This window comes from Prorops nasuta, unplaced genomic scaffold (genome assembly GCF_024137725.1).
Source record: "Prorops nasuta isolate Cenicafe-Biocafe unplaced genomic scaffold, Cenicafe_Pnas_1.2 PNAS00006, whole genome shotgun sequence".
Lineage (NCBI taxonomy): Eukaryota > Metazoa > Arthropoda > Insecta > Hymenoptera > Bethylidae > Prorops > Prorops nasuta.
The window spans coordinates 9947453-9965048 of record NW_027116803.1 but is presented as its reverse complement, the minus strand read 5'-3'; the positions used below and the strand labels follow the sequence as shown (position 1 = coordinate 9965048).

Below are 17596 nucleotides of genomic sequence, written 5' to 3'. Positions count from 1 at the left end.
CCCACCACTACCATACTAAGAGAGTCTTATCCCCACCCATCCCCCTTCCACACCACAAAACAGCTTCCCCCACTCCCTGTCATCGGAACCGCATAGCTCCTCTACTCACCGCGAAACCAAGTGCGAACAATGCAGTATGCACGACTAAAATTTTCATTTCATTTATTATAATTCATTAATTAATTATAAATTTTATCATAATATTTGTATTTTTAAGTTTTATTTATCATAAATAAATTTATTATTTCAATTTTCACATTATTTCGTGGTATTCTCCATTACCTGATTATTCACCTTTCACTCTTCCGAATAATTGTACTTTTTTTAAAAAATCAAAATTCCATTTTATCCCGGTTGTAGAAAATTATTTTAACTTTTAAAATCTGTTGGTTTTTTGAAAATCGGTGAAAAAATCCCAAAGTAATAACAATTTTAATAAGAAAATTCAAAATCGTATTTTTTTTGTTTAAATTAATTTGTTTATTATTTATTCAATAAATTCCATTTTTTAACAAACGTAGTTGTTTTCACAATTAAAAAACAAAGAGAACCATATATTATAAAGCCACGTTTCATACAATTTTACCTGCGAAAATTGTGATTGAATGCGCAGGGTACGTTTGTACCCCAGTGTACCTTTCTCGGGTAAAAAAAAAAGTGTACCATTCTAGGGTTAACTTACTACATTTTTTTAGTTACATTTTCAAAATATCTTGGATGAAAAATGCTAATACGTCATAAAAGATTACGTAGTCTATCACCATCATTATCTGATGATTACTTTCTGATTAGTTATTAAAAGATCATTTAAAGTAGGCCATTTCGAATCCACCATATTGAATTTTATAATTCTGATAATAAATTTTGATTCAGCATCCCCAAAAACTGTAGTATACGAAGTTTTGTTGAAATCCCATTAAAATTTGCAAAGTTATCTTTATTTGTACATGTATGATACAAAGATAGAATTGGCTCAGTTCTTATTTGTACAATATGATGCATAGCCAGTTAAACGGTTAAGAGAAGCCACACTATATCAATTATTATCATTATTTTTGTAATATCTTCACTGCAAGCTCCCCATTAGAATATTTATTATCTGTTAAAGCCTAGTTACCTATAATGAAATTAAATTAACACAAAGCATTTTTTTCCATTTATAAGATTCTTTTAATATTTTATTGGTATAATAAATTACTCATCTGAAAATTTTATCTTACCGTCTCTTCCGTTTATTTAAAATAAAATGTATCATCTTCAGAGAAGTGAGTACGAGCTTGTCCAGTTAGTCTGTCTGAGTAGGCCCTAACTTTCTCCACTGATCCGGATCCGGATCAGTCACTCCCGGAAGCCTCCTCACTAGATACGGGTTAGTCTATGGTTATATGGGATATATTTTGGTAAATTGCAATTCTGCGAAAAGTCTGATTTGTGAATCGGATCTGACCTCTGCAAATAAACGTCCTCTGTCTCATCTCCGAACTGATCCAAACTTAACTACGTTCAGCCGACGAGTTCAAATCCTTTTCGGTCGGCAGCTTCGCCTTTTCTTTTATAGATTCCAGTTTAATTACTTCAAAGAACTTTTAAATGATTGTTAAGAAATGTTCAACATGGTTATTTACTCTAGTACTATTAAATAATAAATATAAATAATATTTTAACATATAGAATATAGTAATGTACAACTTTAATTTTCACACCCCCTTTTATACAATACAAATTTCATTTTTTATTCCATTAATAATAATGATTGTATTACTAATTGCTATTCAAAAGCATTCTACCAATATAAAAATCTTATAAGATTAAAAAAAAAAAATTTGAAAGGGATTCAAACCCGCGACGATCAATATAGCGAGCAGATATCCGCGTAGAAAAAAGTAATCTGGTAAAGATGTGGCAATCCGATGGCAAAGGAATGGAAAAACACTGGATTCCCATATTGCATCAAGTATGGCAATGGGTGATGTAAAAGATTGCCTTTTCGTTGGCTATTAGAGCTTCGCCAGTTTTTTCCATTCCTTTGCCATTGGATTGCCAAATCTTTACTAGACTATGTTTTTCTACGCGGATATCTGCTCGCTATACAGATCGTCGTGGATTTAAATGTTTTCCAATTTTTTTTTTTTAATTTTATAAGATTTTTATATTGGAAGAATGCTTATGAATAGCAATTAGAAATACAATCATTATTATTAATGGGATAAAAAATGAAATTTGTATTGTATAAAAAGGGGTGTGGAAATTAAAGTTGTACGTTACTATATTCTATATGTTAAAATACTATTTATATTTATTATTTAATGGTACTAGAGTAAATAAGCATGTTGAGAATTTCTTAATTATCATTTACAAGTTCTTTGGAGTAATCGAATTGGAATCTATAAAAGGCGAGGCTGCTGGCCGAAAAGGATTTGAACTCGTCGTCTGAACGACGTTAAATTCGGATCAGTTCGGGGATGAGACAGAGAGATCCGAGAAAACTATTCCGCTCTCTTTCGCACCCCAGATTACCGGCGCTCACCGAAGTTGAGCGATGAAAGCCGAGACATGTACACATCCATACAATGGTGTGCGTAACTAGGGAAGCGGGGTCGACTCACGGATGCAAGCATCACTGAACGTATTGGTGAGTCCGCAGACGGATGGTGGGAAGTCCTTTCGTCCGCAGATTGGCATTACTGAACTAAACTAATGTTGGGTATATGGACCATTCTGACTTTCGATTTATCTACGGGTGCTGTAAAGGGACGATGCTGATATTAAAGAGGAAAGCAGTTTGAAAATTGACTCTCATGTGCAAGGATTGCTAAGCACTAATGTTTATGATACTAAAAAGCAAAAGCAGAGCTGTTAATTAAATTGAATACTGGCTATCTAAGGAAAGTTAATTCTACTTGCGGTAGTTAACTGTCCGTTCAAATAATAGTAATTTATCAGTAACTGTTTTAGAAGCATGTATAGTCAGATTACCGAGTGGCAAAAGATACCTTATAAAAGCAAATAATTAAAAGTAACTTACTCAAAATCTGTAATTTCAATCAGCTCAGAAAATGGTGTAAATCGATATTGTCGTCGAACAATCCCTAACATGATAGCAGAGTCTGGATCTTTAGTCATTGTTTTACCATCAACATTTGTATGTTTCTTTAGCTGCTCACTAAACCATTCAACTGCTTTAGCTCCCATTTTTGTACCTAAATTACGATCAAATGGCGTAGGAGAGCCGCCTTGTTGCATATGCCCTAAAATAGAAATTACATTGTGAGTTTTAAAACTTATTAATAAAGAAAAGCAATATAATATAGAAGGTCATAAATTTAGAACGCTCTAAAGTTAAAACATAAAAATTCATATATCTTAGTAATTCTAACAAATATAAATTTTTGTATATAAGACCTCTTAGAATGTAATAAGAAAAGAGCTTCAAAAATTTGTTATGAAATAATATATTGCATTGCACAGGACGATAGAGTTGCCGATTACACTTGTATGAATGGCGTCCCTCGTTTCTCTCGTGCTGTAAATTTGACGTTTGTGTGCTGTCGTCAATCATTTCATCCCGCGTAATATAAGATAATCTTCGTTACCAAGTGTAACGAAGTTCCCCGATACGTATATGAGATACCGAATAAAGAACATAAAAGCTACCGAATAGTGGATATTATTAATCCCTACGTTACTGACTCGTGAGATGGGCTCACGAGTGGATTATAACTAACGTCAAGGATAGACCCCGTTGACAGGCAGAGGCCCGGATGAAAAGACCGGCCCTCCAGGAAACGATATCCAGGTTGCCCTGAGAAGTAAGGTAGGGCTATGCCAAACAACCCAGGCAACCTGAGATAAGGAGAAACGGCCTCTAGGAGTTCTAAAAAGAACGACCGTGTCTATAAGTCCCCACGAAGAGGGGAGATAGAACATCGAGTCTGGCTTGAACGCTGGTTACGCGCTTCAAGCAGCCTGCGCGAATGTTGTGCGCAGACTGCCATAACAGGCAGTTGGATCGCCATCATGGGACTGGGCTGATGTGTCTGTGCATGCTGGTGAGCGCGTGACGCGGCACTCAGCAGCCATGGGTCTGTTCGAGTACAATGACCGGCAGAAATGGCGTGCCTTGATGCGTTTAGGAGCCGCATTTTAGGATCCTTCACTGTATACTCTATTCTGCTAGGCGGAGATAGGGGAATGGAACGCGATAACTATAGTAGTTAGTTTATCTCGCTCTAAATACGTGAGTGCGAGAGAGAGAGAGCTTTATACGGCATAGCAGGGCAAGCCAGGCGTCCCGAGGCTTATTTCTATCTGTGCCATTGCCTATGGCTATCTCTCTCGCTCGGTAAGAATCATTCGTCCGTCCTTGTTTAGGTCAGTTCTACGCCAATGGATACTCTCTAAAGAAGATTTTCTCAGGCGACACCATTGAAGACTGCGATTACAGCGGGGATTTTAAAATACTGTGCACCTGTCACTGTCAAACGTCAGTATGAAAGATTATTGTCGCTTACAGCGTTTGGTGCAATTAACATTATAAGTCTGGATTATTATGTGATATTCTGTAATGCACATATATATATACATATGTTAATTTACTTTTAATTTTTTAAACCAATAAGTTATTGGCATTATAGAAGAAACTCATTTAAATATAAGAATATACTGGTTTCCACTTATGTAACTTTTCTTGTAAATATAACATAATTTTAATTAATAAAATTCACTCGTTTATTAATCAGACTAAGAAGAGTTATTTCTTTTAAATTTTAACATGTATAGAATAATATCCTAAACCCGCGCACTTAATTAATTATTATTAGAGAAATATTTTTATAATCGTTACACATTGATAATAATATATCTCAATATCCTTCAGTTTAAAATATCATTTACATTGAAGAAATCTTGATCAATGGTCATGAAGAGTTCGTGGCTCAATGGCTAGGTCGCTTGCCTCGAAGATTAGTTAAAGCGCTTTTGTCGGTGGTTCGAGTCCCGCGGGAGATATTTTTTTTTTCGTTTTAAAAGCATTATTATCTTTTCTTTTTGTTAATTATTTGGAAGCATTGCTACTGCCTCCAAACATATTTTTGCAAACCTTAAAATATACAATGTTATATTTATGCTTTTTTTGTCGTCTAATCCATATGAGCAGGAGCTCGCTTCTTCGGCATTTGTTTTTGTGCATTACAGAATATCACATAATAATCCAGACTTATAATGTTAATTGCACCAAACGCTGTAAGCGACAATAATCTTTCATACTGACGTTTGACAGTGACAGGTGCACAGTATTTTAAAATCCCCGCTGTAATCGCAGTCTTCAATGGTGTCGCCTGAGAAAATCTTTAGAGAGTATCCATTGGCGTAGAACTGACCTAAACAAGGACGGACGAATGATTCTTACCGAGCGAGAGAGATAGCCATAGGCAATGGCACAGATAGAAATAAGCCTCGGGACGCCTGGCTTGCCCTGCTATGCCGTATAAAGCTCTCTCTCTCGCACTCACGCATTTAGAGCGAGATAAACTAACTACTATAGTTATCGCGTTCCATTCCCCTATCTCCGCCTAGCAGAATAGAGTATACAGTGAAGGATCCTAAAATGCGGTTCCTAAACGCATCAAGGGACGCCATTTCTGCCGGTCATTGTACATGAGGCGTGTGCTATAGGCTAGCCTGCACGTACGTCACGACTGGATACTGGCCAATGCATAGTGGGTTGTGCAGGGGCGTAGTTAGCCCGTTGGAATGTGTCCCGCTGCCCTCCGTAATCCCATAGGCTTGCGCTATGGTTGGACGGGCCGCGAACATTGCCTCCGTGGTGGTCCGCTCCTGGCAAACTCTATGCTTGGCAATGATACCGCATGATCCCGCACTCCTCACCACCACCTACATGTGGGTGGTGAGAGATAGATATATGCCCCTTCAGGAGATAGGTCTGCGAGGCTCGGACTTCCGTAAGGAACCTTCCCCTCTCCCCACGACCTAGCATACTGAGTGACCCTGGCTACCGCTACCGTCCAAATGCATGGTCGCAGGGCCTTAGGGTCGGTGAAACGTGCGAAACCACGGTTGAAAATTTAACGAATAAAAAACTGAAAACATCAAATTTGTGTTGGTAGCATTGAAGAAAAATGACGTCATGTGGTATTTCGCGAAGAGCCAAGAAATTGTGAAATGATAGTACATTTTGACAGGTGTCAGTGGAACTCCTGAATTTTTGTGGAATGAATGTAAAGTAAACAATAACCTTCAGCAGTTTGTAATAAATGTGTAATGAAGTAATAGGAAGTATATGTATAATAAATATATATAAACGTATGCGAAATAAATTATTGTACTTAATGTAGCTAGATTATTGTATTCATAAATAAAGAAGAGTATACGTAATGCATGAATTTATTTGAGTAGTTTTTTGATATCTAATTTGTTTATAGAGTTAAAACCTTAAACCTTATTATTCATCACGCGGAATACAGTAACATCTTTTATAATTGTCTAAAATGTAGAATGAAATCTCTAATAAAAGGACTAATGTAACTAAGGCATTTGGCAGTTATATTGTTATAAATTCTAGCAGGGGTTTTCCAGGAGACTCATATTGCAGGAATTCTCCGGCAAAGTAGCTGGTGTAAGTTGTGACGAAGCGTTCGCACGTCAGATAATTGTCGCCATGCTCTGCCTCCTTCTTGCTTTGGTAAAAGGGAGGGGCAGGCGCCACCTGTGTGACCCCGCGATCATTACGCGTAATGGGTTCGATCGCGGGTCGATAGGGGGTCGATCCGCGCACGCGCGACGGCAACCATCTCGCGTGCCACTGTCCCCCGAGCCACTCGTAATTTGGGGATCATAAAGTCCAGACGTACTTTTCTTTTTTTTATACCGGGACGCCTTATTCGGTAAGGGCCTTGCCCTGTAGTCATTTTTCCTTTTCTTAGAGGGGATAGTGAGTAGTGAGTGCATATGTTAGTAGAACAAAACCCAGAAGCAACGAAGGAGGCGTAGCTGTCAGCCTAGCGGTGGAGGATGAGCACGAGAGCATGAACCACTCTAACCTATCACCCCAGTATAAGTAACGCTAGATCCCAGGTAAACCTGATTTCTCCGAAAGGGAAAATCAGGACCTATTATTTGTCCTTGTCCTATTTCTTTTCTCGAGTTTCGTCCGGCGCGAGCAGTCGTTCCGCGTTCGGCGGTGCGACAATTCCCCAAATCGGGAGGGACGTATTAGTCCGACCCGTGATTCTTTTCATTTATTATTATTACGAGATTCTTCCGGGGTCGGTTTTGGAAAGTGGTAAGTCGGTGTAGCAGACCGCGAATCGCGTAGGGACTTCCCTTTGTATTTCCAGAATACACATTAAGACGGGGTGTAGTCCCTCGTCAGAGGAGAGCTGTGTCGAGCTTCCTCGAAGTCCTCCTGACGCGTACCTGCGCGAGTCACACTGCCCTAGCCACCCCCATATTATTTTCAGAGTATCACACGAAGCGTCTTGGTCCACACCTCGAGATAATCTCAAGCCGGTCAGCCGCGGAGGGTCATAGATACGGATCGAGCAAGCTGGCGCCCAACCCTCCCCCCCCCCCCCCCCCCCCAACAAAAATTACACCATTAGCTTTATCATCGTAATAAGACTGAGGGAATGCCCTATTGTAATTATAACAAGTTTGCAGATCCGTACAAAAATAAAATAAGCTGTATTCCTGTTGCCTCAGAAGCCAGTCGTTTACTTATTTTATTACCCGGCCAATAACTCCCTCCGTGTGCCTTGTGCGTCGGTTCTGGTCACTGCCTATCCCCTGGCAAACCAAGGTCCATAATTGTTACTCTTCGCTTTTAGGTATTAACCTTAGTGAAAATACTTATTTGGCCAGGCCGTGAAATACGACGTCACAAAGTTCTTTAGAGTAATCAACAACTTCTACTACTCCTATAATGTTTACAACATAATAGGTGAACCTTGGCTTGCACGTACCACAATGTTTATGTAAAGTAATCATGAGGTAGAAATGTTCTGCTGACATATCTTGAAGGATCATACATTTGCAATTACTTTTCTAAAATAATTAATAATTTATAAATTTCAATAATTTAACAATATTTCAAGTTTTACAGAAGATTAACATTTAACATATTTTTCTAAATAATTTACGTATATTTAGTCTTAATGTTTTGGAAATTATCATCTTCGATAAAACAATAATCCCTGCTTTATTAGAAGATGCTATTTATTTGAACAAAACATTGTCAACAATAAGATACAACTTATTGGGGAGAGTAATGACATTGATAGCACCATCGAGTTAATTGTCTGTCCTGAAAAGTACATGAAATTATAATTGTTTAATAAAGTTAAACGCTAGACAAATATTAGTCCTATGTACACCACTAAAAGAGTAGTATTTCTACAATTATTATTTATGTCATATCAAATATGCTAATTTGAATATAATTATATAAAGCAATTTACCTCCCATGTTCTATGACAATGAGGATATGCCCACATTAGAATTTCAGAAGTATCAGGTACAGGTGTTGGCAATATATACTACCATAATAATAAGATGCTATCAACATTTGTTCAATCTTCCTTCTACTCTCACTCTATGCCAGCTAACTCAATCATCTTCACTTTTATGGAAAAACCTAATTGACATATACATACATATATATATATAAATCTCTATCTTTAACACAGTTATTTTATCCCTCTTCTTTTCTCTCTCACTCTTTTTCTTTTTCTCAATTTCCTTTCCTCCACAGCTATAATATTGAATAGATTAAACTTTTTGATCATATTCATCTATGATGTTTCTGCATCCTAAATTGAATCACTTGTATCACATATTTTCTCAGATAGACTTTTTTAATTGTAATCAATATTATTCCATCTAATAATTAATAATATATATATTATACCATTTTTTAACACTCAATAAAAATATTATTATATATTATATTAAATATTTATTATCATGTTTATATTGTATTTTATGATATATTAGCATTTCCAGTGTATTTATCAAATAAATGCTTAAAACAAAGAAGTTTTGCATTGCGTCATGTAAATGCAGACTTGCTCGATAGTACTGATATAATTAAATATAAAGACATACGAGGCAGAATTATCGTTTGAAAGAATTTTTAATTAGAAGAAAAATAGAAATATATTAAAATAAAATTGTAAACTTAAGTTGATTATTTTCTGATCACATTTTTGGTCTTACGTTAGATTGTACTTTGAAAATTGATTAATTATTATTAATTCTATTAATAATCTTCTTTAGGTTGGCCTTTTTGTATATATGTTAATATTTACAGCCGTTGCAGTGTTTTATATTTTCATATTGAACTTTGATAAACAGGATGTTCAATTAATTGTCTTTCAATAGATAAATTTTGATATTATTTAATCTTTAAACGCACTTTATATAATAATATTTGAACAAAAAGGGTAATTAAACAAAATCTCTGTAAAGAGAAATAATATTAATTAAAATGTGAAGCAGATATGAATTAATTTAATGATCAAAAAACAATATGCATTATACCTCTCATCTCTTAGCCTTTTAAGCTTTTCGTCAACCAACTCCGTTTTTCTCTCGTAATAGTGGCGTTTTGCAATTTGCGTTTTTATTTGCTCCTCTACAACTTGCCGGTATCTGTCTGCAATGTCATTATGGGTTTGTGCCGCAGTTTTTCCGGCGGCCTTATTAAATATAATATTTTGAAGGGGCTGGCTGATAGGCTTCCTTAAATTTTTCGGTCCCCCATCATCACCCCAAGAGACAATATCTCCTCTTGCTTTTAATGCCTAAAATTTGTTAATGTTATTTTTATAGAAAAACAACTTTCAATAGGTAAGTCTTACTTCGAAGATTGGTCCCGGATCATCGATGTCCTCACTGTCATCAGAACCCAGCAAATCTTCAATGGTGTTATTAATTTCACCAAGGGATTTCACATTCGTCGAAATCGTGGTGGCAGATGAATTCTTGGCAGAAGTGTAAGTCTCTTCGATGGAGAAGCTAGTGGAAGGCTGCTGAGCAGAGATTTTTGAACCAGCGTTATCGGAGTCTCCACGATATTCAATTCCCGAGGCAGATCTTCCAATTAAGGAAGCCACCAGTTCTAAAAACTCATCTCGGGGTGGGGCCATTGATCTTCCACCTCCTAAAAAGTAATATCTTTTTAATAAAATAATGGATCTCTGTGACATATATAATTAATAAACAAGATGAACTTTTAATAGCGGATCTAACAAGCAGATTCCCCAGTAGCAAGATTGGTCGAGATGACGTCATTATGACCAGAAATCCAGTCATTTTTACGTCATTTGAGCCAATTTTGCTACCGGGGTTCGTGAAGCACTCAGGGATTGAAAACCCTTTTGCTATACCTCATCATTGCTGTAGGTATATATTTTAAATTATAAGATGTGCAGCGTAGATGTGCAAAGCATACGTCCTTTACACTTGTCACTAAAAGCTATTTCTATGATTAGGCAATTTTAATATCTTTGCAGAAAGAAGATAAAGTAACATCTTTGTATTCCCTTACGGTTATAGGGATGTACTTGTCAATAAATTTTGTCTTCTATTCATCATCCACACGATCCACACTATAAGTATGCATATATATATATATATATATATATATATAAATACCTGTCTTATATAGCTCCCTTGTTCTAGCTGCACGGTAGTTCCTAGCTTGAACCTTAAAATTGTTCCAAACGTTTTGCGGGCAAATGTTTTCCCATTTGCCGTTTGTGACCTCAGCAATTTCTCTTTTTATTTTTTTCCATGCCCTACCTTTTTCCCCTTTAGTTGTTCCGTCTGTTCTTTTATTTTCGACAATCGAAAAGTATTTTTGGATAATTTCTAAGAATTTAAATTTGTGTTCCTTATCCATTTGATAGCAATTAAATTTTTGTAATAAAACTTTCGTTTAATCAAATGGAAATTGTTAAATTTGTCTTTTGCTTGATATTGTATTGAATATGACAATGATTTGCTTTTATTTTTTATGGGGATGCCAAGAAACTATGCTTTTGCAGCTAAAACGAAACAACCGAATATTAGTAAATACACATATAGGCAATTAGCTGTATGTCTCGCCGCGAATGCGTTTATATTGAATTCAGGCGTACACAACAGTGCGCACTATACTTATTATACATCGGTATGATTGTTCAAACTCGCTGTTATAATGAAAACACCATGAATTCTCGGTATCCCCACTCTATTACTACTTCTATGTACCATTGGTGATGGGAGTCAAAGAGGGGGTACCGAAATCTCGCTGTCTAGCATTATTGATAAAGGTGACAAGTTACTTATTTACAAACGTACATCTACATTGAGTGCGTATGTATCCCTATTGTTCTGCTGTTTTGTTTTGACTATAAACGTACAGTTTCTAGCATCTACGGTCTACTGTTTCATACAAGTAGTAAATAGCAGTGACAACTAATTTTTCTTTTCTTCCTTGTGAGAAAAATCAAAAAATTTGAAATAGATTCATCGAGCTTATGAAATGGACGTAGAGATGGAGGAAATAATGGAATTAGAAGAATCGGAAGAAGATACGTCGCGACGTCGCAGAAGTCACGTTGTTTTAATGCGGATTAATCATTTTGATTTTTTAAACAATGAAGAAGATTTCCGGTGCCGTTTTAAACTCAATAAAATTCAATTTTTAGAAATTCTTCATCAAATTGAACCAAAAATACAATTAAGACAAGTGTAAGTTAATTTTATTATATTATATTGCAATTTCAAATTAAACAATATTTTGTCAATTTTATGATATCAAATAATATTTTAAAAGCGTGCTCACGCCACGCCTCAATTAATCCATATGCGTTCTATGGTATAATCTGTTTAGATGCAATATCTAAATATATATTTATATATACATATACATATATATATATATATATATATAACTAATTATAAATTTTCGCTTTTATACTTAATATTTTTTTATTTTTAGCCCTGAAACAATTCCAATCGCTATAAGATTATTAGCTACGCTACGATTTTATGCAACAGGCTGCTTTCTAATGGTCATAGCAGATTTTTCTGGCTTTACTGTAAAGAGTGCCCAAAGTATCGTGCACCAAATCTCAGCAGCAATCTGCACCCTACGACCTAAGTATATTAAACTGCCACAAACCAAAGCGGAAAGAATGCGCACAATGAATGATAATTTCCATCTGTCCGGTATGATTCGAGTTATAGGAGCTATAGATTGTGTGCATATTAGAGTGAAATCGTATGGTAATATCTTTTAATTATTAATTTTTTGAAAAATATCTGTAAATTTTAATTTATAAAATATTTTTTTTAATCTGTACTTAGGAGGTGAAGACGGGGAGCTTTTTAGAAACCGTAAAGGTTTCTTTAGTTTAAACGTGCAGTGCCTAGTTAATAGTCGCTTACAAATATTAGATATCGTTGTTAGGTGGCCAGGGTCTGCTCATGATAATACTATTTTCAAAAATAGCCGACTTAAATTTAGGTTTGACAATTTTGAATTCGAAAATGGTATTATCTTGGGCGACCGTGGCTATCGCAATCAACGATATCTGATGACACCGCTTGCCAATCCGCAAACACCAGCGGAAATATTGTATAATGAGGCTCATATCAGGACAAGATGCATGGTGGGTATTAATTAAGTAATAAAGCGCTTTAAATTTCATTTAAACTTTGGTATTATTTTACATCAGGTTGAAAGGAGCTTTGGAGTCTGGGGAAAAACTTTTCCAGTCTTAACCATTGGATCCCGATTTAAAAAAACCGAGCGCACAATGAATATGATTGTAGCAACAGCCATCCTGCACAACATTATAAGGCGCGATAAATCTCATATAAAGTGTGACATGCAAAATTATTTCAGCATTCCTGAAATATTTTCACCTCCCACAGCCAATGATCGACAATTTTGAATCAACCATTATTTTTCGAGGCAAGACATACAATTCTATTTACTCTAAAACGTGAACGTAAAAATTCGATTTATCTCGTACCAATATATTTTGAAACTTCTTATTTCTATTACAATACCTATAGAAGTGTCTTATGCAAAAATTTGCTACATATCGTTTTATGGTTCATTGAATATTACGTTCACGTATTTTACAACACACTGGTGATTAGAGCTATAATATATAGTAAGTTAAAGTGCCATAAAAATGAATAAAATATGATATTTACTTGATATAGATATTCTGGATCAATCTGTAACACTATATATATATATATATATATATATGCATTAAATTTTAATTGCCAAACATTTTTTTTATACTATGAAATACATTCGAGTGTGAAATAAATTTATTTAAATAGGGTATCGCGTAAGAAAATTATATAACACAATACTTACATCAATTTTATATTTCACATAGGATTGCTGAACAATAAGATTTCATTAAACGAGTGTAGAGTGAGATGATAAACCTAGTCGGAATAACACCAGGGTTGGTAGGAGCCAGTAGTTTCTTTACAAAAAAAGATTTTAGACTAAAGGTAACCATTTTTTGATCATGCTTGATCTCTATGCTAGATTGTATTTCTACAATTTATTAATTATTAATAATTTTATCTTCTTTAGGTGGATGTTACTTTATCTTGTTTCTGCAAAGATATTAAAATTGCCTAATCATAGAAATAGCTTTTAGTGACAAGTGTAAAGGACGTATGCTTTGCACATCTACGCTGCACATCTTATAATTTAAAATATATACCTACAGCAATGATGAGGTATAGCAAAAGGGTTTTCAATCCCTGAGTGCTTCACGAACCCCGGTAGCAAAATTGGCTCAAATGACGTAAAAATGACTGGATTTCTGGTCATAATGACGTCATCTCGACCAATCTTGCTACTGGGGAATCTGCTTGTTAGATCCGCTATTAAAAGTTCATCTTGTTTATTAATTATATATGTCACAGAGATCCATTATTTTATTAAAAAGATATTACTTTTTAGGAGGTGGAAGATCAATGGCCCCACCCCGAGATGAGTTTTTAGAACTGGTGGCTTCCTTAATTGGAAGATCTGCCTCGGGAATTGAATATCGTGGAGACTCCGATAACGCTGGTTCAAAAATCTCTGCTCAGCAGCCTTCCACTAGCTTCTCCATCGAAGAGACTTACACTTCTGCCAAGAATTCATCTGCCACCACGATTTCGACGAATGTGAAATCCCTTGGTGAAATTAATAACACCATTGAAGATTTGCTGGGTTCTGATGACAGTGAGGACATCGATGATCCGGGACCAATCTTCGAAGTAAGACTTACCTATTGAAAGTTGTTTTTCTATAAAAATAACATTAACAAATTTTAGGCATTAAAAGCAAGAGGAGATATTGTCTCTTGGGGTGATGATGGGGGACCGAAAAATTTAAGGAAGCCTATCAGCCAGCCCCTTCAAAATATTATATTTAATAAGGCCGCCGGAAAAACTGCGGCACAAACCCATAATGACATTGCAGACAGATACCGGCAAGTTGTAGAGGAGCAAATAAAAACGCAAATTGCAAAACGCCACTATTACGAGAGAAAAACGGAGTTGGTTGACGAAAAGCTTAAAAGGCTAAGAGATGAGAGGTATAATGCATATTGTTTATTGATCATTAAATTAATTCATATCTGCTTCACATTTTAATTAATATAATTTCTCTTTATAGAGATTTTGTTTAATTACCCTTTTTGTTCAAATATTATTATATAAAGTGCATTTAAAGATTAAATAATATCAAAATTTATCTATTGAAAGACAATTAATTGAACATCCTTTTTATCAAAGTTCAATATGAAAATATAAAACACTGCAACGGCTGTAAATATTAACATATATACAAAAAGGCCAACCTAAAGAAGATTATTAATAGAATTAATAATAATTAATCAATTTTCAAAGTACAATCTAACGTAAGACCAAAAATGTGATCAGAAAATAATCAACTTAAGTTTACAATTTTATTTTAATATATTTCTAATTTTCTTCTAATTAAAAATTCTTTCAAACGATAATTCTGCCTCGTATGTCTTTATATTTAATTGTATCAGTACTATCGAGCAAGTCTGCATTTACATGACGCAATGCAAAACTTCTTTGTTTTAAGCATTTATTTGATAAATACAATGGAAATGCTAATATATCATAAAATACAATATAAACATGATAATAAATATTTAATATAATATATAATAATATTTTTATTGAGTGTTAAAAAATGGTATAATATATATATTATTAATTATTAGATGGAATAATATTGATTACAATTAAAAAAGTCTATCTGAGAAAATATGTGATACAAGTGATTCAATTTAGGATGCAGAAACATCATAGATGAATATGATCAAAAAGTTTAATCTATTCAATATTACAGCTGTGGAGGAAAGGAAATTGAGAAAAAGAAAAAGAGAGAGAGAGAAAAGAAGAGGGATAAAATAACTGTGTTAAAGATAGAGATTTATATATATATATATATATATATATATATATATGTATGTATATGTCAATTAGGTTTTTCCATAAAAGTGAAGATGATTGAGTTAGCTGGCATAGAGTGAGAATAGAAGGAAGATTGAACAAATGTTGATAGCATCTTATTATTATGGTAGTATATATTGCCAACACCTGTACCTGATACTTCTGAAATTCTAATGTGGGCATATCCTCATTGTCATAGAACATGGGAGGTAAATTGCTTTATATAATTATTTTCAAATTAGCATATTTGATATGACATAAATAATAATTGTAGAAATACTACTCTTTTAGTGGTGTACATAGGACTAATATTTGTCTAGCGTTTAACTTTATTAAACAATTATAATTTCATGTACTTTTCAGGACAGACAATTAACTCGATGGTGCTATCAATGTCATTACTCTCCCCAATAAGTTGTATCTTATTGTTGACAATGTTTTGTTCAAATAAATAGCATCTTCTAATAAAGCAGGGATTATTGTTTTATCGAAGATGATAATTTCCAAAACATTAAGACTAAATATACGTAAATTATTTAGAAAAATATGTTAAATGTTAATCTTCTGTAAAACTTGAAATATTGTTAAATTATTGAAATTTATAAATTATTAATTATTTTAGAAAAGTAATTGCAAATGTATGATCCTTCAAAATATGTCAGCAGAACATTTCTACCTCATGATTACTTTACATAAACATTGTGGTACGTGCAAGCCAAGGTTCACATATTATGTAGTAAACACTATAGGAGTAGTAGAAGTTGTTGATTACTCTAAAGAACTTACATCAGCTACTTTGCCGGAGAATTCCTGCAATATGAGTCTCCTGGAAAACCCCTGCTAGATTTTATAACAATATAACTGCCAAATGCCTTAGTTACATTAGTCCTTTTATTAGAGATTTCATTCTACATTTTAGACAATTATAAAAGATGTTACTGTATTCCGCGTGATGAATAATAAGGTTTAAGGTTTTAACTCTATAAACAAATTAGATATCAAAAAACTACTCAAATAAATTCATGCATTTCGTATACTCTTCTTTATTTATGAATACAATAATCTAGCTACATTAACCCATTAACGTCCAAAATGTCAAAATTTCTTGCACGTTTTCAAAGTGATTTTTTCCTATGTAATTAGCGTTAAAAAAATTCTTGAACCACATATTCTGATGTAAAATTGCATGCCCTTTCAGAATCCGTTGCCAGAATCATGATAAAACTCACAAGAAAAGAGATATGCTCGATTGAAACATAAAAAACACCTAAATTTTCGAAAAAAAAAATTTTTAGGATTTTTTTTCGAAGTGTTACGGTGAAGATATCACCTTGCGACCGTGATCAAAGGTGATCATGGGAGTTGAAGTTTAACAGGGAATTTTTTTGTTGACCTTGAACCATCGCTTCTTTACAAAATGGCGGAAAAAACGATTTTTTTTTTTTCAATCTTCATAAACTTTTTTCTCGAAATCTATGGTCTTTAGAAAAAAATTCACAAAAACAAAAATACTTTAGAATCGCTCGAGGAACATTCTCAAATTTTTTCAGAATTTGTTGAGACAATTTTTGATTTTCCGGGAAACTTGTGAAATGGAATTTTCAAAAATGTCTCCAAAAATTCTGAAAAAATTTTAGGATGTTTCTCGAGTGCTTGTAAGACATTTTTGTTCTTATGAATTTTTTTCTAAAGTCCATAGATTTCGAGAAAAAAATTGATAAAGTTGAAAAAATAAAAATTCGTTTCGGCCGATGTTTTGAAAACCTATTGGTAAAAAAACGTTCTGTCTACGAAAACTCGGAAAAAATTTTACAATATTGCTCGAATGATTCTAACTTATTTTCATTCTTTTTTCAAAGACTTATAGATTCCGACAAAAATTTCATCCTTTATTTCCATTTCATTTCGGCAGATAAGCGTAATTTTTGGTCTCATGTATTCATGAATATTCGTCTTTTTTTGTTCTCGTCTTTCGTATTTTTGTACATACGGATGAGTGTTAAATAAACGAAATCATTAATATTTCATACATTATGTCGCGGAAACGTGTAAGATCTTCTGAATATGAATCAGATTCTTC

General features: G+C 34.1%; 2 protein-coding genes across 9 annotated transcripts in view; both read right to left on the bottom strand.

The window, feature by feature from the left end:
• Positions 1 to 17596, bottom strand: part of Pfk (ATP-dependent 6-phosphofructokinase) — a 433792-nt gene that overhangs the window by 52001 nt on the left and 364195 nt on the right. For 2 of the 8 annotated variants that reach the window (XM_066728950.1, XM_066728951.1), the window contains exon 14: positions 3026 to 3248. In XM_066728950.1, the coding sequence (XP_066585047.1) occupies positions 3026 to 3248 (223 nt within the window). Of the gene's footprint in view, positions 1 to 548; positions 1118 to 1143; positions 1450 to 2377; positions 2744 to 3025; positions 3249 to 17596 lie in introns of those variants that run through there. The other 6 variants (XR_010822829.1, XR_010822830.1, XR_010822831.1 and 3 more) reach the window with 6 other exon arrangements.
• On the bottom strand, positions 9344 to 10329 carry LOC136774443 (uncharacterized). The gene is made up of 4 exons (XM_066728746.1): positions 10267 to 10329; positions 9876 to 10214; positions 9556 to 9818; positions 9344 to 9475 (listed from the first exon to the last, which is right to left on the bottom strand). The coding sequence occupies exons 1-4, from the start codon at positions 10327 to 10329 to the stop codon at positions 9463 to 9465; spliced, it is 678 nt and encodes a 225-aa protein (XP_066584843.1). The 3' UTR covers positions 9344 to 9462.